The sequence below is a fragment of the Notolepis coatsorum genome (assembly GCF_963971535.1).
Source record: "Notolepis coatsorum genome assembly, chromosome: 19".
Taxonomy (NCBI): Eukaryota; Metazoa; Chordata; class Actinopteri; order Aulopiformes; family Paralepididae; genus Notolepis; species Notolepis coatsorum.
The window spans coordinates 91,441,023-91,464,199 of NC_140183.1; the positions used below are offsets into that span (position 1 = coordinate 91,441,023).

The 23,177-nt window shown below is 43.1% G+C and overlaps 1 protein-coding gene across 1 annotated transcript in view; it reads left to right on the forward strand.

The window, feature by feature from the left end:
* Positions 1-753: 753 nt before the first annotated feature.
* Positions 754-23,177, forward strand: part of flot1b (flotillin 1b) — a 38,954-nt gene continuing 16,530 nt past the window's right edge. Inside the window, exons 1-6 of the mRNA XM_084336315.1 lie at positions 754-881; positions 1,863-1,919; positions 7,786-7,861; positions 8,106-8,196; positions 13,265-13,408; positions 16,606-16,725. Of these exons, the coding sequence (XP_084192441.1) occupies positions 1,877-1,919; positions 7,786-7,861; positions 8,106-8,196; positions 13,265-13,408; positions 16,606-16,725 (474 nt within the window). The 5' untranslated portion in view covers positions 754-881; positions 1,863-1,876. The remainder of the gene's footprint in view (positions 882-1,862; positions 1,920-7,785; positions 7,862-8,105; positions 8,197-13,264; positions 13,409-16,605; positions 16,726-23,177) is intronic.

A 23,177-nucleotide genomic window follows, 5' to 3' on the forward strand; every position in this document is an offset into this window, starting at 1 on the left:
TTAAACCCAGATTTGGCTCAAACAAGGGACTAAACACGTTTCGCAATTATGCCACATCAATGTGGAACGCCCTACCCAAAGCTGTAAAGGAATGTGAATCACTACCCACTTTCAAAAACACTCTCAAAGAACACCTACGGGAGACTGCAATTCGAAACTGGCCCCTACAAATGTCTTAACCCAGTTGTACAGTAAATTACCAAGTATGGCTTCAGTATTCCAATGTACAGTGTACAGTGTCCCCCCCCCAACCCCCCCCCCCCCCCTCCAATGTACAGCCCCCACCCACCAACGCCACCCCACCCACCCAACCTCCTCCAATGTACAGTTTCTACGTCAAATGTATATACACTCTTTTTCTGGACACTTTTTGTATCACAAACAGTACTGTATTTGCAAATCTGATATGTCATAAATGTATAGATGTAGCAGTACTGTCTATCTGTATGTCATGTATGTCATATATGTTATGATGAATTGAAAATGGGGGACCCTGATGTAAACAAGACGAAAGTCTTTCTCTGGTCTGCATCCCCTTAACAATTGTATGTATTGAGCTGTACTGTACTGTACCCATTCTGCAATCTGTTAATAAACTTTTCAATCAATCAATCAATAAAGAGTCCATACCTATTGCATAAGTTGGGTAGGCCGGTGTAAATCTGTTTTTGACCACTAGATGGCAACATGCATCTGTTATTACTTTAGCTGACAATGGGCGTGGTCAATGTCGTCTCCATTGCAAATAAACATTTTTGCCATTCCGGAAGGCTCTCGAAGACCCACTGTCCCCACAACACACAGACTTCAACCCACCTTAAAGCCCCCTTTGAAAAGGACACGTCCCGAAAGGAAATCGGACTTTTTATCCATAGAGATCGGTAAGTTAAACCGAATATTCATTTTCATTTGGGTTGGTGATGAAGGCCTATGTTAGTTAGTTCTAGTGCACATATTGCTGGATTACGTCCACTCCCATGATCCACAGCAGGCTAACAGCAGCTAGCTAACGTCAGATGGACCGTGTGCTGGCCTGGTGATACATGAGCGGTGGCCAGTCCATAACGTTGACTGTACCTCGCTAACAACATTACTATTCGCTTCATTGACATTGTAGTTAATTAACTAAGCAGTGTGTTTACCCGGAGATTGGGATCATGCGATGTGACGTATAGCCAACTAACATGAGTGGACGTGCCTCTGTGTTAAGCCTAAAGGCCGACTTCCTTACAGTGTGACATTTAGATTATGATATTATTGTGTCTGATTAGCAAAGACAATGGTAACCTTAACGTTGTTTTGTTGCTTTGGAAAACGAGTTTATTATGTTTCAATTCGGAAAATGGAACATTACCCTCAACTCTCTTTTCAGACTCCTTTTTGTACACATAAACAGTACTGTATATTTGTAGATCTGGTATGTCATAAATGTCTAGATGCAACAGTACTGTCTACCTGTATGTCATAAATGTCATGATTAATTGAAAATGGGGGACCCTGATGTAAACAAGACGAAAGTCTTTCTCTGGTCTGCATCCCCTTAACACATTGTGTGTATTGAGCCGTACTGTATTGTAACCATTCTGCAATCTGTTAATAAAGTTTTCAATCAATTAATGCCCCACAATCCTACTGTACTAATGCCATTTGAAGTTGCGCATTGACGTGACCACAGTAGGAATCTCAGGACAAATGTATGCATGTCCAGTGTCCACTAATACAGAACATAGGGCATGCATAGTTCAAAGCTGATATTGTGTGGTGTTCCCCTTAAATTACACGTAAAAAAAAAAAATTAACGCCTAGCTCTTTCCTTTCAAGCTTAATACTCTGAATTGACAAGCTATCAAATTAACTTCCAGCTCGAGAAGTCAAGATGTTCTACACCTGTGGTCCCAACGAAGCAATGGTTGTATCTGGTAAGAGATTTAGTACTTTTTTTTAACCTAAGCTTTACTTTGTGTTCCTTGCCTACATATCAATTATTTTATGCAACACCACAGGAATTGTTTAAACTAGAAACTCAGTCACAATATCCCCCTGTCAAGGAAGTGAACATTAAAACTCTGCATATGACAGCTGTAATTTACAAAGTAATACATGTCATGTGCCACTATATGTCTAGGCCAGGGGTGGCCAACCAGTCAGAGACTAAGAGCCACAAAAATGACTGTGGTACCACAAAGAGCCACACCATATACAAGCGTTTCTCAACCTTTTTTTTCAGTCACCCTTCATGTGTTTATAGGTCTCACCCTCTGGCCTCTGAAGTTGCTAATGTCTTTTTTATTTGGGCCTCACAGGGTTAAAGTGGAGATGAAGCAGTGAGCAATGTGATCCTAGTTTGTTTGTTGTGTACCTTGTGTAAGACAGGGTTCTATAATCAAATGTGAAATCTATCTTATTTGTCTGAAAAATATAATATAATATCCCTGTTTTCAACATGGGCGCCGCCATTTTGTTGCTGACGTCATGGCTGACGTCATGCCGGGGGTTGGGTGTATACACTCTGGTTAGCTGCCTATATTGAATGGGTCAGTCAGCAAATAAAATGTTGCCTACAAAACAACGGGACCGCGGTGGTTCTGTTTGTATTGCTCCTGGCTGTTCAAACTAATTTTACCATGTGAGAGAGGAAAGTTGGTTAATTTCCACAAACTACCAGTGAAAAAAACAGTGTTGTTGACATGTTGGCTCGGTCTGGCTGCACCCAGGCGGCGCGACCAGCCTGTTGGACAGGGAAGGAGGATCTGCAGCGAACACTTCATTGCCTCGGATTATGTTGTTGGGGTGGGATGTTTGTCCAGAAGACCACTAATCAGCTGAAGCCGGACGCGGTTCCCTCGGTCTTCGACAGACAGACCGGCGTTAGCTCTCGGGAGCGATCGCTAGCTAGTTGGCACCAGCCGGGGCCCGGCGTTAGCTCTCGCTAGCTAGCGTTAGCAACCGGAGCGTCGCGGAGCATTCAGCCTGCTGGCTACCTAGACCCACTTCAACCAGCGTCGCGGAGCATTCAGCCTGCTGGCTACCTAGACCCACTTCAACCAGCGTCGCGGAGCATTCAGCCTGCTGGCTACACAAGCTGTGTAGCCAGCAGGCTGAATGCTCCGCGACGCTCCGGTTGCTAACGCTAACTAGCGAGAGCTAACGCCGGGCCCCGGCTGGTGCCAACTAGCTAGCGATCGCTCCCGAGAGCTAACGCCGGTCTGTCTGTCGAAGACCGAGGGAACCGCGTCCGGCTTCAGCTGATTAGTGGTCTTCTGGACAAACATCCCACCCCAACAACATAATCCGAGGCAATGAAGTGTTCTCTGCAGATCCTCCTTCCCTGTCCAACAGGCTGGTCGCGCCGCCTGAGTGCAGCCAGCCCGAGCCAACATGTCAACAACACTGTTTTTTTCACTGGTAGTTTGTGGAAATTAACCAACTTTCCTCTCTCTCACATGGTAAAATTAGTTTGAACAGCCAGGAGCAATACAAACAGAACCACCGCGGTCCCGTTGTTTTGTAGGCAACATTTTATTTGCTGACTGACCCATTCAATATAGGCAGCTAACCAGAGTGTATACACCCAACCCCCGGTATGACGTCAGCAACAAAATGGCCGCGCCCATAATGCTAAATGCTTCAGAAATGTACACAACAAATCGTTTTTTCTTAGAAACTGCTTATTTTTATAACGTGACTTCTTCTGTGGCTTATCTAAATACTAATGTGATGCTATGAATATGTATTTATCGCACTGCTTCATTTCCACTTTAAAAGTACCCTGTGAGACCCATGGTTGCAAAATTACAAAATCACTTTTAGCCATTTAAAAAAAATAATGTTTATTTAAAAAATGTTAAAGGGGAACTGTTTTACTATTTCTTTCACTATTTGGGCACTTTTACACAATTCCTGCGAGTCTATGGAACACCTAGGTTTTTTTCAAAAAAAAATGCATTGTTTAGTATTTCTAATCAAGTACTAAAAACCGCATTTTTCTAACTCAAGATCTTAAGCCGTTTTGAGGCTGGGCTCCAACCACTGTGTGGCCTGGTGCCAACTGCCACATCAACTGCCACATTATTATGCAGCTGAGAAATCTCTGACATCACAGATATGCACATTTTCAGATGACTCAGTTCAGTGAGGGTGAATATTGTGAGAGGAAAATTGGAAGAATGCGCCAATATGAGAATTAGAGACATAGATCCTATTAATATAAGTCCACATAGCTAAGAAACAATGGTAAACACTGAAAAAGGCCATTTATAAGATAGTTCCCCTTTAAGCACATGTATAGTCAATTGGTCCTGTTGTTCAGCCTCACAATGCTATTTGATAGTAAATGTGTTTATATGTCCCACCCTCTGGCCTCTGAAGTTGCTAATGTCTTTTTAATTTGGGCCTCACAGGGTTAACCTCTTAAGCCCGAGATATACAGTAAAAGTGTATATTTTCAGCATTACGTTTGTTTACCAATTATTTTAACTGTTATTAGTGAAATATAAGATTATAGAAATCTCAGGGCATTGAGTCGGAAACCGGCGCATATTGACAGGAGGAAGTGGCACATCCAAAAGTGAGTGTAGTCTTTTGAAGGAAGAGACTCAGGGCTTTCAAATTTAGAAAAACTACCCTACCCAGCTCACACCAGCCCCTGTCAATCATCTGACTTCTGAATTTACTTTTTAATTTCTTTTATTTTTTGGGATTATCTCCCACAAACCTGAACGTTATTGCCATAAAACGGAACGCAGTTAGTTTCTCTACCTTTCTGTGAACGTCTTGCAAAAAACGGTGTTGCAATATGATGAAAAATGGTGGAGAAATTTACATTATAAAAAAGATGGCAGAATTCAGTACTGTATCTACAAAACCTTCTGTTTAATCATCTTCCCTTTATTCATTTGCTTAGATTTTTCAGGTCTGGTCAATTTTAGCATGGTGTTATTCACAGTCAAAGATAATTTTTTTTTTAAATAGAATTGATATTCTCCTTTGGTTCATTACAATTTACTCAAGCCTAGTAACAGACAATGTTACTTTTTATGTTACAGTTTATTGTACAATGTTGTTTTTTATTGGATTCTATATATGTTGTACCACTGTAATGCACATCGTTGCGGGCAAGACCACCCGCATTTCATTGTATACTTGTATGCCGTGACAAATAAAACTCTTGACTTGACTTGAGACACACTATTTCTGACACTGATCCATATATGTCCCTAGATTCAGATACCAAGAACATGCAAATGGACCATTTAAAAAAAAAATGTAAATGTTTATTCTACGTCCTTATGGAATGAGCAGTGTTGTGCTAGTTACTGAAAAATAGTAACTCAGTTACTTTACTAGTTACTTCATTTCAAAGTAACTTCGTTACTGTACTAGTTACTTACACCCAAAAGTAATGAGTTACTGTGAAAAGTAACTATTTAGTTATTTAAAAAAAAAAAAAAAAAAAAAATTGCTCAAGTCCCATGCCCCATATACTCAAAATCGGTTGATCAACTTGACAGTTTCCATTCACATCACCGAACTCTGCTAAGCAATGTGGTCTAGAGCGTTTCATTATATATTCCCTCCCCGCTGTATGTATATTTCTCTCCCACCCACCCACCCCCTCCTAATGTACAGTCCCCTCCCCATCATATGTATATACTCTGTCAGGATCTAGGGGTAACAGTACTGTATATTGGAATACCGTTTATGTCACAAATGTATCAGTACTAAATACCTATATGTCCCTATGCCATAAATGTCATGTATGTTGTGTATGTCATAAATGTCTATATGAATTGAAAATGGGGGACCCTGATGGAAACAAGACAAACGTCTTTCTCAGGTCTGCATCCCCTTAACAATTGTATGTATTGAGCCGTACTGTATTGTACCCATTCTGCAATCTGTTAAATAAAGTTTTCATTCATTCATTCATTCATCCATTCATTAATTCATTCATAACCATCTTGCAGCGTTGTTATCAAAGCATTGCAACGTTAGAATAGTTAGGATATCAATTGTGCATGAAAGGACTATATTTATATTGTTTGATTAGTATTATGAGATTCCCTGGCAGATTTTGTACAGTCAAAATCCGTTGATCTTGAGTTTCAGTGAACACATTGCACTCACCGTCACCAGTCTGCGGTGGTCGAGATGTAACGTTAGTCCAGTTGACTCCAGCAGCCCTTCAAACATGTTCTTTATCTCGTTTCCATGTTGTATATTAATTATCTCTCCAAGTAGTTGCTAAATGGTTTGTTAGTTCGTTATTATTACTGCGTTCTTATTATGTAGATTCATAGCGAGCGTCCTCTTGTTGTTTACTGTAGAGAGCGCCTATTTCTTTCAGAACGTCAGTGGCCAATCAGAAGTGCGAAACCAGAATGAGGCTACGGAAAGAAATAATAATAATAATAATACTTCGTTTTATATAGCGCCTTTCAGTCTACAGTAAACAAAACAAACGCAGGCGAAATAAGGACGCTCGCTATGAATCTACATAAAAAGAACGCAGTAACGAACTAACAAACCATTCAGTAACGTAAGTAGCGTTACTGAATTTCAAAAGTAATGCGTTAGAGTACTAGTTGCGGCAAAAAGTAACTTCGTTTCTGTAACGCGTTACTTTGTAACGCGTTAGTCCCAACACTGGGAATGAGTGACACAATTTTTTTTTTTTTTTTTTTTTTTTAAATGGATGGAAGAGCCGCACATTGATGGGCAAAGAGCCGCATGCGGCTCGCGAGCCGCGGGTTGGCCACCCCTGGTCTAGGCTATCTTTCCTTCTGGGACGGAAGTTGTAAGCTATGAAGAGTCTTGTTTACAGTAAGACAATAAAAACATCATGTGAGTTTGCTTGCTGGGACTGCTTGCTGGTCTTCCGGCCACTGCCACCAAGCCTCTTCAGCTCATTCAGAACGCAGCGGCCCACCTGATCATCACTCTCAAACTAAAGACGCACTTCTTCAACCATTATCTGAAATGAAAAAAAAATATATATATACTATAATATTCTAACCCTAACTAACCTTACTGTCATGCACTTGTCCTAATATACTAACTATACTATACTAATATACTGTAGGGGTGTAAACTTTAAACGTACACATATCCGTACCGAACCGTTTCAGTGTGTACCGTACCGAACCGAACGGCTGTGTACCAAACTAATACAACGGTATGTTAACCACTACATTTTTTTTTCACAATCTAATATACATATATATATATATTTTTTAACAAGTCTATTATTAATTTCAATATAGAATATTCGTTGACAGCCCTACAAGTACAATCAGTTACTGCACACTACATCATCCCTGAGTGGAACATGGAAAGTGGACCGTACGTAACGTACCGTGTTTTTTGTGTACCGTTACACCCCTACTACTACTACACTGTAGCACTCAACACTTTGATGAACATTGTTACTCAGCTGATAGAGTTGTACCCTTCCTGCTGACTTGTCGTACAGAACTTGTAAGTCGCTTTGGATAAAAGCGTCAGCTAAATGTAAATGTAAAATGTGAGTGATTAAATTATCAGTCATGGGATAAGCAGATAAGCACCCCATGATGTCATAGATTACAGTAGGCTAAACAGAAGAACTTTCCCATCTTAATCTGCAGGTCCAGCTCTGACGACACTCAGCGGGGTGTTTCGCAACAGTGACTGTCAACTGTTGGTAGTTGAATGAATGACCTTTAACTTACTGCTAGTCTTCTTCTTCTTCTTCTTTGTTGTCTTCTTCTTCTTCTTCTTCTTTGTTGTCGTCTTCTCTCCCCCCAGGCTTTGGCCGTTCTCCTCCTCTGATGATTGCTGGAGGAAGAGTCTTTGTCCTCCCATGTATTCAGATGATACAGAGGTACTTAATCCAATTTCCATTCGTCTTTCTACATAGGTTTTTTTCCTTAACATAATAGCGTCAAAAAAGGGAAAGACTTAAAAAAAGAAAAAAAAATTATAATCGGTCAACAAAAAACTAAATCAATGAATGTGTTTGGGGGTAGGGCAGCAGTGGACTAAAGGTTAGAGAAGCAGGCTTGTTATCCTTTATTTTTTCACCTCATGCATCTCTCTCTCTCTCTCTCATTTCCTGCTGTCCTCAGAATCACTCTCAACACCCTGACTCTAAATGTGAAGAGTGACAAAGTCTACACGCGCCACGGAGTCCCTGTCTCCGTCACTGGCATTGCACAGGTACAGCACACTGAAATACCACACATGCTCCAGTCTGTTTCTAATCAATACGGAACATGTATTTGTCAGCAAATACTAGGCTAAATGTCTGTCTGCGATAAACACCAGGTAAATAGTTATAAATAGTTACTACATTGAAAATGCATGTCCCAATAGGGAGAATTTAAATGATCTAACTGTCCGGAACCAGACTGGTAGATGAGTATCTTACTGGAGGTGTCTGGTGGATGAGTCAGTAACGGCAGCCAGCAGGACAGCACTGCCTCTGTGGTTAGAGAAGCAAACTTGTAAGCAGGAGGAGATTGGTTTGAGAGTAGAATTAGTCGATATGCAGCGAATAAGACATTTGGCTTTGTGTAATAAATGCCTGCTTCCGATAATAGTCTGTCAATCATAAATAAAAAAAAATCATAATCACGATTACATTGATTGATATTGAATTCATGATTATTAAACACCATTACTCTTTGATTTGAGAACATCATATGATGACGACTGAATTAGTTCTACTTTTCCTCTCTACCAACGCTGCCTTTCTGTCATCTTCTACAAGTTACCAAAGTCGTTTCAAAATAATCTGAGAAACATGCCGTGGCTTCTCCCTTTCAACATGAGCTGAAACTGGGGTTGGGGGGGTGGGGGGGGGGGTCACCGCTGTGAAGGAAGGGTGCACTGCATTTACAACACAAGACTAACGGAACGTAGACCAAATGCGTCCACATTTTTATAGGATTCTAGCACATTTTCATAACAATAGCGAATATTACCGTTTTCATTGAGGTTTCTTACAAATTAACGATGCTTTATGTTGTCCTTTATATGCCGATTATCATTAAAATCTTAAATTGTACCATATGTCCCCCTTTAGACAACATATGTAACGCTACCAGCGCACTTTTGTTAAGATAATTAGTTTACCATTCACGGTCGCTATACCGAGGTCGCAGTAATAGTTTACCGCTGTTCAGATCACGGCGAATAATAGACCCAGTGACCTGTGACCTGTGCTAAGGATCTTGGGAAATGTATTCATGTAGTTTTCAACATTTTCACCTTTTAATTTTAAACCAATGCTGCCATCTACTGACAACAGAAAGTGTTGTCTATAGTCACTTCCGTATACAGCGTCGCCCGAAACCCATTGTAGAGATTCCCACTTTTTACTGGGAATGGGGCGTGGCCGTATTTGGTCCCAGACAATAAGAGTGGCTGCGATTGGTCACAGTGACGTTAAATGAGAACAACACGGTATGCGGCACAATGATCGCTTTATCTCGATTATCTTGTTTTCATGAATAAGTTAAAGTAGTTTAGTTGACAAAAGCATGAGTCATAAAAAAACATTCATTCAGTGTTGATTCATGATAACATGATCAATAAAGGAATATCTTATCTTATAATGTCCACGACTTATTTCCATCATGATCCTTGCTGTTACTGGGACAATACAATACACAAACCGATACAAATATTTACATGAAAACATTTTAAAAAGACATAGTCTATCCCACATAAATGGCATAATCATACTCCCTTATTCAATAACAAGGCACTCTTGATTGGAAAACAACCTATAAGATTCCCTAGATGGGAAAAGCAAGGCATACACTCATTAGGAGACGTTTTCAACAAACAGGGTTTTTGTAGTTTCAATGAAATACGCAAAAAATTTAATCTCACCAAGTCCACATACTATTATTACGCACAGTTATTGGCATGTTTGAAAGCTCACAGTGTTCCATTAAAGATACCAATTGTACACCACAGATACCACAAATTTTTCTATGAAAGAGAGACATCGAGAGGTTTTGTTTCAGATTTTTATCATCAATTACTAACGGCCTCGTATGAAACCCTCCATCTAGACTCTGTCTGGAGGAGGGATATACCAGACCTGGAGACAGACTTTGACTGGCAAGAGGCCTGGGTAAATGTACGACTTGCATCAAGGAACCCGGACCATCAACAAATCAATCTTAACTATATTCACAGGACATACTTAACTCCTATAAGACTGAACAAAATGGGTCTTAAACAAGACTCCAAATGCTCCCTATGTACAAATGGGGACGAAGGGACATTTATGCACATGTACTGGGACTGCCCACCAGTTAAGATATTTTGGAAAGAAGTGACCCAGCAATTATCAAATCTCTTGGATCTGGATATACCTGTACACCCCTCTGTATTACTGCTGAATGATGTCTTTGAACATGCAGTACCTCCACAGCTAAAGAGATTGGTTTTATCCGGTATCACAGTGGCTAAAAAGCTGATAGCATCACGTTGGTTTCAACAGGAAAAAATGTGCCGGAAGGTCTGGACTCTTACATATCTCGATGTGATTTATCAAGAAATATCTACAGCAAGAATTTTGGGTCTCAATGAATCCAAAATGACTATGTGGTTAGAAGTGGTGGAGAGAAGGGCGGTTAGGTGGCCGAGCGGAGATTGCGTTCGTCACCAACCCCGGAGCTGTGAGCTGGATTCGCCTGTTCGAATCCAGCTCACAGCTCCGGGGTTGTCACCAGCTTGGCTGGCCGTCTGCACTAATACAATTGGCTGTATTAGAGGGTGGGAGAAGCTGGCGGGGTGGGTCCGGGTCGTTGTAAACAGCGACTCCTACAGTTCGGTCGGGGCGCCTGCTAAGCGCGGATAGGATCTAAGTGGGATAGTGTGGTCCTCCCACACGCTACGCCCCCTCGATAAGAATCCGCGCTGCCAGGTGAAAAGAAGCGGTGATTGGCTGGACGTGTGTCGGAGGAAGCACGTGGTAGCCTCCACTCTCCCAGATGATCTGACTGTGGGGGGTAAGTGCGCAGCGACCAGGAAGGGACTGGGAATTGGCATACGACTAACATTGGGATGGGAGAAAATCGGAGGAAAATGGAGGGGGAAAAAGACCAATAAAAAATAAGTGGTGGAGAGAATAAAAGCTAGCATATAATGGTAGTGTCTGGTTAGGAACAAGTTATAATGGTTGGATTATCCAATGGGGGGTCCGGGAGGGGGGGGTACGAGCTAGAGCATATGTGTGTAGGTTTTTAGATAACAGGTATTAGGGGTATATCCTGTATAAGACATTTGACTAAATGGTAATTTCATTGGATATGTACTGTAATTAATGCTTGTATATCTTATCGTGTGTTGTCATGTTTGTTTATATGTTTGTTTAAAAAATAATAATAAAAAAAAAAAAAAAAAAAAGACAGTCACCTCACCTATGACAATACTACTGCATTTCAGATACATAAAAAAAATACTACTAAAACCAATGTTTTGCTACCGCTTCTATGTAACATTTTGATCTGACAATGCGACACCTCACTGCAGGGTAGTGTGTTTGTGTGGGTGTGTCACTACTTGGGTCATTTGTGTGGCGTTGTGCTGTGAGCTTTAACCCCCCCCCCCCCCCCCCCAATCTATCATCTTCCTCTGCTGGCCACTCTGCTTATTGGCCACCACAGTGTTGGGGGCGGGGGGCGCGTTTTGGCAGCAGTTGAACCTGTTTCAACGCTCTTGCCGCACGGCATGTGCATTTTTATTCTTTATTTTCTCGACAACCCCTGCCTGCGGTAACCACTGCCGGGGCCAAAGCGCAGTAGCTCCATTCAAATGAATGGGAAAATGTGTTGGATTCTCAGATCTAAATGCAGCCTTATGCCTCAAAATGCATCTCAAACAATCCAGAAACTTGAGTTTTTAAACTGTATAACATATTAGGGCCGGGTGTCGATTTAAAAAAAACTTTTATGGTATCGATCGAATTGCTTCAATACTATTGTGTATAAAAAAATGCTGTGGTATCGAAATTTGGTATCGAATGGCGGTGTCATTCCAAATTCTCCATATATTATACTTATTCCAAAAGTTAAGTTAATCTCATCAGTGTCAGTGAGCCGATACCTCCTTTGTAAATACAAACCACTTCCTTTGTAAATGCACTTTTGGCGGCCAACATTTTGCATTGATGGAATACTAACCACACACAGCTCTGAAGCGGTCAGTGGGAGCTGTGAGGTCAGTGGAGCTGTGAGGTCAGTGGAGCTGTGAGGTCAGTGGAGCTGTGAGGTCAGTGGAGCTGTGAGGTCAGTGGAGCTGTGAGGTCAGTGGAGCTGTGAGGTCAGTGGAGCTGTGAGGTCAGTGGAGCTGTGAGGTGCGCAGACCTGATGGCAAAGCACTCCTAAATCCTTTGAAACTAGGGATGCGCCGAAAAGAAATAAGGAAACGCATGGCCAAATACCGAAACGAATACCGGTATTATTTCTTTTATATGCCAATTTGTACCTTTGCATAAATTAAATTAAATTAATTTTAATATTACAAAAACGACAAGGTGATGAAAAAACGAGTGGTTTATGCACAAAAGCGTTTATTTATGTAACACTTTATATTAAGTGCTACATGAAAGGAGATGAAGATAAAAAAATAGAATTAATAAAAACGATTAAAATGAAAAACCAATGAAATGGAAGAAATAGTCAGATCATGTGATCTGGACTCTTGAGTTACCAGTGCATTGAGCGGTCTGTTGCGAGGCCCAATATATGGCAAAAAAGAAAGCGGGGAACATTGGTCTGTTCATTTAACCGTGACCACGAAGATCTGATCAGAGACAATTATCCTTCTGTGTGTCTAAGGAGACGCTGAAATGTCTAGAGACCTTTTTCACACGTCACAGGACGAATTAGCCTAATCTTCGTGGGTCTTTTAATGCGGAGAACAGTGGGCCCAAGGAACTTTAAAGTTCCATACAATACAGTTCCTGGCAATTTAGAGTTCCTGATAGTTTCTGTGCAAACACAGCTTTATTTCATGTTAGTTTAATAAACAAAATATGGTAATTACAATTTTGCATTGATGAGCCTTTGAAATGTAGTGCTTTGTTCTGTAAACTCTGCATGTGATGTAATATTTCTATTGTAGACCAGTGTCATCCAGTGATTAATTGACTGGTGCTTTAATCATTACCACACCTAGAAGAAAATAAACCGATGAGCTGCAGTGTGCTCATTGAAGTGGACTGGTTGTCAAAATCTTAGTCTTGTTCATCTAACCGTCCTTCCAGGTGAAGATCCAGGGCCAGAACAAGGAGATGTTGGCCACGGCCTGCCAGATGTTCATGGGCAAGTCTGAGGGCGAGATCGCCAACATTGCCCTGGAGACGCTGGAGGGACATCAGAGAGCCATCATCGCCCATCTGACCGTAGAGGTTGGTACACACACACACTAACAGGCTGTCCCCCAACCCTGTTGGTACACACACACACTAACGGGCTGTCTGTCCCCGAACCCTGTAGAGGTTGGTACACACACACACTAACAGGCTGTCTGTCCCCCAACCCTGTAGAGGTTGGTACACACACACACACTAACAGGCTGTCTGTCCCCCAACCCTGTAGAGGTTGGTACACACACACACTAACAGGCTGTCTGTCCCCCAACCCTGTAGAGGTTGGTACACACACACACTAACAGGCTGTCTGTCCCCCAACCCTGTAGAGGTTGGTACACACACACACTAACAGGCTGTCTGTCCCCCAACCCTGTAGAGGTTGGTACACACACACACTAACAGGCTGTCTGTCCCCCAACCCTGTAGAGGTTGGTACACACACACACTAACAGGCTGTCCCCGAACCCTGTTGGTACACACACACACTAACGGGCTGTCTGTCCCCGAACCCTGTTTTTGGGGATTCGAACTTTGTCAGGGTTTTTCGAACGGAATTATTTTTTAATAATATATATATATATATATATTTTTTTTTTTACTATCCTCAAACTAAATCCTCAATTTGAATAAAGTGATTAATCTGATTAAATTAGTCTTTATTTTTTATTTATTAAATCAACTTTCCAGACCCAGCCCAGGGTCTGGAAGCCCCAGCCCAACTACATCAATTAAATCAACTTTCTTTGATGAATATAACTCATCAGTTTATTTTAATACTATAATATTAGTGTAGCCTAATCTTTATCTGCAACTGTGAAGAAAAACCCCATTGGTTTAAACAGAATTAATAGAAAAATAATTGAAAAAGATTTTTTTTATTAACACAATGGGGACGAACAACGTATATATCCGTGTTTCGATTCCACCCGTTGTGGACAGAAGCACGGATAAATCCGTGGCAAGTTGTTATTGCTTTTATTCCATTTTAATAACCTATTCAAGGTCGCCGAGCGGCACTGCAGATATACCCTACTCCAGGGGTCGGCCATTAGGTTTGGCCACAGGCCAGATTTTCCCTAACCCGTTGCTTGGCGGGCCAGGATCAAAAACAATGGCTAATTTAATATAGTGAAAAAAGACAAACGTTTTTCTCTGGTCTGCATCCCCTTAACAATTGTGTGTATTGCGCCGTACTGTATTGTACCCATTCTGCAATCTGTTAAATAAAGTTTTCATTCATTTATTCATTCATGAACAGCAGATCAGCTGTTGCAGATCACCACGGCGCGTGATGAACAGATCAGAAGACAGAATGCATGAAAACACGACTCACCATACCTTGTTTGTTGTTAAGTCACATATCCACTCGCCGCCCTCCAATTCCAGATTGGCGTTGAATGCAGCTACTTTATCTGCCAACTTGAACACAGTTGTCATCATTTCCTCGTTGTTGTTGTCGCCACATATTATGCAGAGAGGATGTCGGCTCAGCACGCAAGAATCACCGACCTGTTGCGATAAACCCGTATTTTAAGTATGGCTCCTGTTTATTAAAAGAAGCGTTATATTTCCCCGTTGCAGAGAAGCTATCCAAAGATGTTTGTTTTGTTTTTTTAACACATTTTGTTACTCGCTCCATCTCGAACGCAGAAGTGAAAGTGCGTTAGGGAAATATACACGCGTCCCGGTGGGACTATTCCATTGGTTCTCCCAGTCCATGTGACCATTTCTAGCATTTCAATTGGCTATAGTGACAGACATGCTTTTGATGACTACCGGTAGATAGATACAGCTTCACAATAAAAGACACCCTGGCGTCCCGAGTGAATATTTCCCGCGCGTAAAATAAATATTATATTCTCAAAATAATCTGACGGGCCAGAAATTATTGCTGGCGGGCCAATGTCGGCCCGCGGGCCGCCTATTGCCGATCCCTGCCTTACTCTTTGAATTCGAGAAGGTGCAATACCGGCCAGATCCTCTTAGAGGCGCTATCACGATAATGCAGTGTTCCCTGTGGCCGAACGGTGGACTATTTTCTTTTACTTTCAATGGAGTTTTATGTTAGCTCGATTCTGGATCTGCAGCCTGTAGCTTGGATTACGTTTTGCATCGCAGATTTCACCATGCAATAAGGGGATTTATCATCAGCCAATGGACATATCGATCTACCAGATGGCGATCGATAACGGGGAAATGCTCGGGGGGATCCCACCGGACCACGGTAAGATCTTTTTCACGTAAAGTACATCCCGATCTGGCCTTTTGGTAGCCATCCAGGCGTTCGTCCTATGAGGCTAATGAGGCTAACGCGGTTATTGGTAATCAATAATCAGAAATGACGTCTCCCCCGCCCCCCCCCCCCCCCCCCCCTTTCATGCATACATGCGTGAGGATCGTGCCGATCATATGCAGTTTGAGTTTTAACTGGAGCGTATCTATAACCGAAATGCCATTGGATTTAACGTTATTAGCTATTAGCCCATTATCTCGGCTTCCAGGAAATATACTAGACCAAATCCGGTATAATACTTATATTCACGGCACTATAAAATGAGAACGTATTGATGAATTTATATACTATAAAGTATAGATTTAGCTCTACAAACAGCCCCACGTCTGTTTACATATCCCGGTCCTCTTGAGATTAATTAGACTCATCCCAGTGGCCGCGAAAGTGTTACATTTCTTTTTAATGTTGATTTAGAATTAGAATGCCAACGTAATGAATGGAGGTTCGAACGTTTGGGCTCAGCCCTAACACACACACACACGCAACTAGGGATGCTCGATATTGGCTTTTTTACCGATACCGATATTCCGATATTGTCCAACTCTTAATTTCCGATACCGATATCAACCGATACCGATATATGCAGGGTTTCCCCCCCCAAAAAACGGAATAATTTCAGGTAACTAATAATTTCACTGGATATATATATAACAAATATTGTTATTGTTTTGTTTTTTTTTAAACCGATACCGATATTTTCCGATATCACATTTTACTGCCGATATCGGCCGATAATATCGGTCGGCCGATAATATCGGACATCCCTACAGGCAACCTATCTCAAGTGACTTACTGTATCCGTCACTTATCTTTATCTAAGACATTATCATACTCTCTGTGTGATAGGTTTGATCCTCTTTGTGCAGAGCTGATCTCTATTGTAGTTGGATGTGGCAATGTACTCCTGTTGTGTTGAATGTGTCCCATCTCTTTTGTGTAGGAGATCTTCCAGGACCGTAAGAAGTTCTCTGAGCAGGTGTACAAGGTGGCCTCCTCCGACCTGGTCAACATGGGCATCGGGGTCGTCAGCTACACGCTCAAAGATGTTCACGACGATCAGGTATCATTTGCTGGTTTAAAATGCCACTTTGTTAACCACACAGTATCTCTATTTATACAATGGCATGCAAATTTCTCGTTCTGATTGGCTGAAACAGTCAAGTTAGACGTGGTTATTTCTTATAACCCCCGCTCGTGATCCCAGAACCCGCCCACAACCGAATTACAATCACTCCGCCGTTCGTGGTTTTAGAAATTAAAGCAAGATGGCGGACAATAATCTTTATGAATGGATGTGTTGAATCAAAAACGATTCTGTCACGGCGAATGTGTTAGTTTCTTACACAATGTTGGATTATGTAATTGGTGGGTCATGAGTAATTGTAGAACAAAATATAAATTGCGGGAAGTCTGTCGTTAGATGCCATTCGTCAAAAGGACATTCATTTCACTGTGAATAAAATGTTCAATCAAACCAATAACACGCTCACGGAGGTGCGCTGTTGTAAGTGAGCGTGGGTTATTGGATTGATTGACTTCATTCTTAGATGCTTCTAAGATGCTTCTATAGAAAGTAGGTTCAAAAAAGAAAGAAAGAGAAGTTGCCTCCCTCTATAGGAGGCAATTTTTTTTTAATCTACTTTCTATAGAAGCAGCTGGGAGGTGCGCTGTTTTAAGTGAGTGTGGGTTATTGAATTGATTGATTGAACATTTTATTAATGTCCGCCTTGTTTCGAACTGGTTAAGAACTGTTAACCAGTTCAAGCCTAACCAGTTTGAAACAAGGTGGACATTAATAAAATGTTCAATCAATCAATTCAATAAACCACACTCACTTAAAACAGCGCACCTCCCAGCTGCTTCTATAGAAAGTAGGTTAAAATTATATATATATTTTTTTAACCTACTTTCTATAGAAGCATCTAAGAATGAATTTCTTAACAGTTCTTAACCAGTTCAAAACAAGGCGGACATTAGGGCTGGGCGATAAAACGATAACGATAACTATCGTGATAAATTATTTCCTCGAAATAAACATGGTCGCAAAATTTGGTCGCAAAATTTCGATATATCGATTTTCCAAGCTTGGATATGAGCACACGCACTAACAACCAATCAGTGAAGGAGATGGCGACAGGGAAGGAGACCCGCGGTGCACCTCTGGGTAGAGAGGTAGGACTCTAGTAGTAAACAAGGCTGGCTAGGATAACTAGCTTGCACGGCACTATTTTATAGTTTACGTGCCGAGTGGGTGTGTGGCATGAATTCTGAGGCCATGGTTAGAGTAGTGTGGGGTATGCGGTGGACGTCGTTGCAATGTATTTAGGCGGAACGGAGTATTTTAGGGTGATAGTTAGTACATTGTCGTGGGATACACCGCTTGCTCTGGCTAACTGTTCCATTCTTATAATGCATATGATCCAGTGGCGGTAGGTTGCCCCCTGGTGGAATATAATAATCTATGCAAGTGAGTCTATTAATAGCCCGTCCATCGGCGCCGGGCATAAGAAGTTAATTAAACTTGACAGAAATTATATTGACGATAATTATCGATATAGAGTTATATGAAAATAATTTTATCATTTTATCGCGATAACGTTTTTGGCCATATCGCCCAGCCCTAGCGGACATTAATAAAATTTGCAATCAATCAAACCAATAACCCACGCTCACTGCATTCTTGCCTTGAAACAGCGCACCTCCGAGCTGCTTCCACACAGAGGCAACTTCTCTTCTATGAGTGCCCCCGACGCTATATAGCGTCTGTTTGCCGTTTTTTTTTATTGGCGATTTTAATTCATATTTCATCAATCGAGCCTCGGGTCAGTGCTGCAGAGTCTCTCTGAGCTCAATTGGGAAGATACCGCCCCCTATCGTCTCTCCCTGTGTAACTGCACCCCATTACTTTAGACCAGTGGTCACCAACCCGTCGATCTTGATCGACTGGTCGATCTTTGAGACTGTCCCTGTAGATCTTTCCATGACATTTTTTTTTTCTTTTTTTCTTTTTTCTTTTATATAGATCTTACCCTGAGAGTCCACATTACAGTTCTACCTTTGTTTTGATGTGAAAAGTGATGCTGCACTTAGCACTGACTGAGAAAGTACACATACAGTTCTACTTTTGTTTTGATGTGAAAAGTAATGCTGCACTTAGCACTGACTGAGAAAGTACACATTACAGTTCTACTTTATAAAATGCTAATTGTAAATATGTTTGTCAATGTTAATAATATGAGAAAGTCCACATTACAGTTCTACTTTTGTTTTGATGTGAAAAGTGATGCTGCATAAGATGACTGCACTTAGCACTGACTGAGAAAGTACATAATAGTTCTACTTTGACGTTTTAATGTTGGACCAAAGCATTGCATGTAATTAGAATACAGGCAAATAAAAGTCATTTAGTTTAAAGTACAATCTTGGCTGTCTTTTTCTGTCAACGCTTCAATAGCAGGGTTTCCGTTAGAAAAAATTGTTGCCGGCCTCAGTGTCCGGTAGATTTCAATCTACCGGTCAAATGAGAGAAATTCCGGTCAGAGTTTATTGAGCTTAAAAACAATTGATAGGCAAAAGAATGACAACAAAACAAAAGAATGACATCATCAAGGCATGTAGATTTATAATATTTTTACTTAAAACTAGGCTACTTTTGCGTATAAAGTCATTATATTCCAAATAAAATAAGTCCCGAGACTTGTGCTGCTGCCGACTTTAAATCAAATAGGTGTCTGTGGGCAGTCGCCCGACATTAATAAACAGCAGTCTGTTATAATCACATTTTTATGAGCTAACGAATTCCGTTATATTGGACATTTGTATTAATTATATCAAGTGAAGAACTGAGAAATTTGGCAGAGAGAGACGGCAACATTATCGTGGGTTTGCGTGACGACTCTCTCTCTCCACCTCCCAATGACTTATTTGCGAGAGTATGTCGATGCAGAGCAGCAGATTCAGCTGTTATTGGCTCTTTTCTGGGGACCGCACAGCAGCGCCCCCCACCCAACATTGAATTGAAAATGGCTGAATTGGAGTACTGCTGGAGTACTGCATTGTGCTGCTGCTGCTCCGGCTCTGCAGCTTCACAAAAGTTCGCACACCCAGCACTAAGCTCTCGCTGACAACGTCGTTGTCATTATTAGAAGCAACAATGAAACAAATGTAATGATTGTTTCGTTCATCGCATAGGCTATTTAATTTTAGCCTATTTTAATACAATTCAAATAATCAAATTGTGCTTAGACTCAGGGAATTATTTTCACCGGACATTAAGACCGGAGAGATTAAATATGTCGGACTTCAACAGATTTTGCCGGTCAAATACCGGTAATTACCGGCTAACGGAAACGCTGTTCAATAGGTAGATATTGCCTTCACCAAAAAAAAAAGTGATCTTGGGCTTAAAAAGGTTGGTGACCACTGCTTTAGACTGATGCAGGGGGAGTGGTCAGTTTGCTCATTTTACTTTTCCGTCAAGGCCAACTGAAGAGACCAAGTGATCGCCGGCCATCAGAACAGCGTGGATTATGTATTTACAGTACCAACACTGTAATCAATAAGCATGATCGATATTTGGAATGGCGATCAGGAATTGGAATAATCTTTTTGGATAACATCTGATCTCGGGTAAGGAATTTATTTTACCAGTCTTAGGATAATCAGACCTGTTTTCACGGAGATATAAGCTTTTGCCCTATGCGTGGGTGTGTGCGCGGTGATCGCTGATGAGGAAATGAGAGAATATATTTTTCAGCCCGCCTCTATAGCGTGCATAAGTACACATATCGATAATCTAGCGTTTATTTGAAAACTATTCATAAATAGGTGGAAAAATTACCGTTTTTGTGTATGCTAGAATATTCCAGTAAATGCCGTTTATCACGGAATCTATATATTTTCCTTGAAAACGAGGGCTTTTCAAAATGCTATAAAACGAAAATGAACGATAAAAAAAACAATCCGTTTCGACAATGTTGACTGCAAACAAGTCATTGATAAACGACAGGCAGATTAGACACATAGCCATCATTTAAGAGAGAGATTATGCGATCACAACGCTATCATTGAAGTGGGTGCTGGCATTCAACGGGGTTTCCAATGTTAAATGGCTGGCACTCAAACTGTTAATGTGTGTTTATTGTATAGCAATAAGGTTGGATGAATTCGGCCATTGTATAAAAGCATTACATCACACGACAGAGTGTGTTTATAGAAATTAGATCACGCCTATGGGGGTCTAACGACCCTCGGCTGCGCCTCGCGCCTAACAACCACCCATAGGCGTGATCTAATTTCTATAACCCACTCTGTCTCGTGGTGTAATGCTTAAGTATCCGTCATTGTGGGACATGCTTATGCTCATTTACGTTGGTCAGTACTCTCTGTTTCGTGGAGGCAGGATCTATTCTTTTTTTTTTAGGGCATTTCTGCTTCATTAGATCGGGGTAGAGAGAAGGGAGATGACGTGCAACAAAGGGCTTAGGCCGGTTTTGAACCCAGGACGTTGCCATTATATGGTATATGCGCCCTAGTGTGGTGAGCCACCAGGATGCACCCTAGTGTGGTGAGCCACCAGGATGTGCCCTAGTGTGGTGAGCCACCAGGATGTGCCCTAGTGTGGTGAGCCACCAGGATGCGCCCTAGTGTGGTGAGCCACCAGGATGTGCCCTAGTGTGGTGAGCCACCAGGATGTGCCCTAGTGTGGTGAGCCACCAGGATGCGCCCTAGTGTGGTGAGCCACCAGGATGCGCCCTAGTGTGGTGAGCCACCAGGATGCGCCCTAGTGTGGTGAGCCACCAGGATGTGCCCTAGTGTGGTGAGCCACCAGGATGCGCCCTAGTGTGGTGAGCCACCAGGATGCGCCCTAGTGTGGTGAGCCACCAGGATGCACCCTAGTGTGGTGAGCCACCAGGATGCGCCCTAGTGTGGTGAGCCACCAGGATGCGCCCTAGTGTGGTGAGCCACCAGGATGCGCCCTAGTGTGGTGAGCCACCAGGATGCGCCCTAGTGTGGTGAGCCACCAGGATGCGCCCTAGTGTGGTGAGCCACCAGGATGCGCCCTAGTGTGGTGAGCCACCAGGATGTGCCCTAGTGTGGTGAGCCACCAGGATGTGCCCTAGTGTGGTGAGCCACCAGGATGTGCCCTAGTGTGGTGAGCCACCAGGATGTGCCCTAGTGTGGTGAGCCACCAGGATGTGCCCTAGTGTGGTGAGCCACCAGGATGCGCCCTAGTGTGGTGAGCCACCAGGATGCACCCTAGTGTGGTGAGCCACCAGGATGTGCCCTAGTGTGGTGAGCCACCAGGATGCGCCCTAGTGTGGTGAGCCACCAGGATGCGCCCTAGTGTGGTGGAGCCACCAGGATGCACCCTAGTGTGGTGAGCCACCAGGATGCACCCTAGTGTGGTGAGCCACCAGGATGCACCCTAGTGTGGTGGAGCCACCAGGATGTGCCCTAGTGTGGTGAGCCACCAGGATGCACCCTAGTGTGGTGAGCCACCAGGATGCACCCTAGTGTGGTGAGCCACCAGGATGCACCCTAGTGTGGTGAGCCACCAGGATGCACCCTAGTGTGGTGAGCCACCAGGATGCACCCTAGTGTGGTGAGCCACCAGGATGCACCCTAGTGTGGTGGAGCCACCAGGATGTGCCCTAGTGTGGTGGAGCCACCAGGATGCACCCTAGTGTGGTGAGCCACCAGGATGCGCCCTAGTGTGGTGAGCCACCAGGATGTGCCCTAGTGTGGTGAGCCACCAGGATGCGCCCTAGTGTGGTGAGCCACCAGGATGCACCCTAGTGTGGTGGAGCCACCAGGATGCGCCCTAGTGTGGTGAGCCACCAGGATGCACCCTAGTGTGGTGGAGCCACCAGGATGTGCCCTAGTGTGGTGGAGCCACCAGGATGCGCCCTAGTGTGGTGAGCCACCAGGATGTGCCCTAGTGTGGTGAGCCACCAGGATGTGCCCTAGTGTGGTGGAGCCACCAGGATGCACCCTAGTGTGGTGAGCCACCAGGATGCACCCTAGTGTGGTGAGCCACCAGGATGTGCCCTAGTGTGGTGAGCCACCAGGATGTGCCCTAGTGTGGTGAGCCACCAGGATGCACCCTAGTGTGGTGAGCCACCAGGATGCGCCCTAGTGTGGTGAGCCACCAGGATGCGCCCTAGTGTGGTGAGCCACCAGGATGCGCCCTAGTGTGGTGAGCCACCAGGATGCGCCCTAGTGTGGTGAGCCACCAGGATGCGCCCTAGTGTGGTGAGCCACCAGGATGTGCCCTAGTGTGGTGAGCCACCAGGATGTGCCCTAGTGTGGTGAGCCACCAGGATGTGCCCTAGTGTGGTGAGCCACCAGGATGTGCCCTAGTGTGGTGAGCCACCAGGATGTGCCCTAGTGTGGTGAGCCACCAGGATGCGCCCTAGTGTGGTGAGCCACCAGGATGCGCCCTAGTGTGGTGAGCCACCAGGATGCGCCCTAGTGTGGTGAGCCACCAGGATGCGCCCTAGTGTGGTGAGC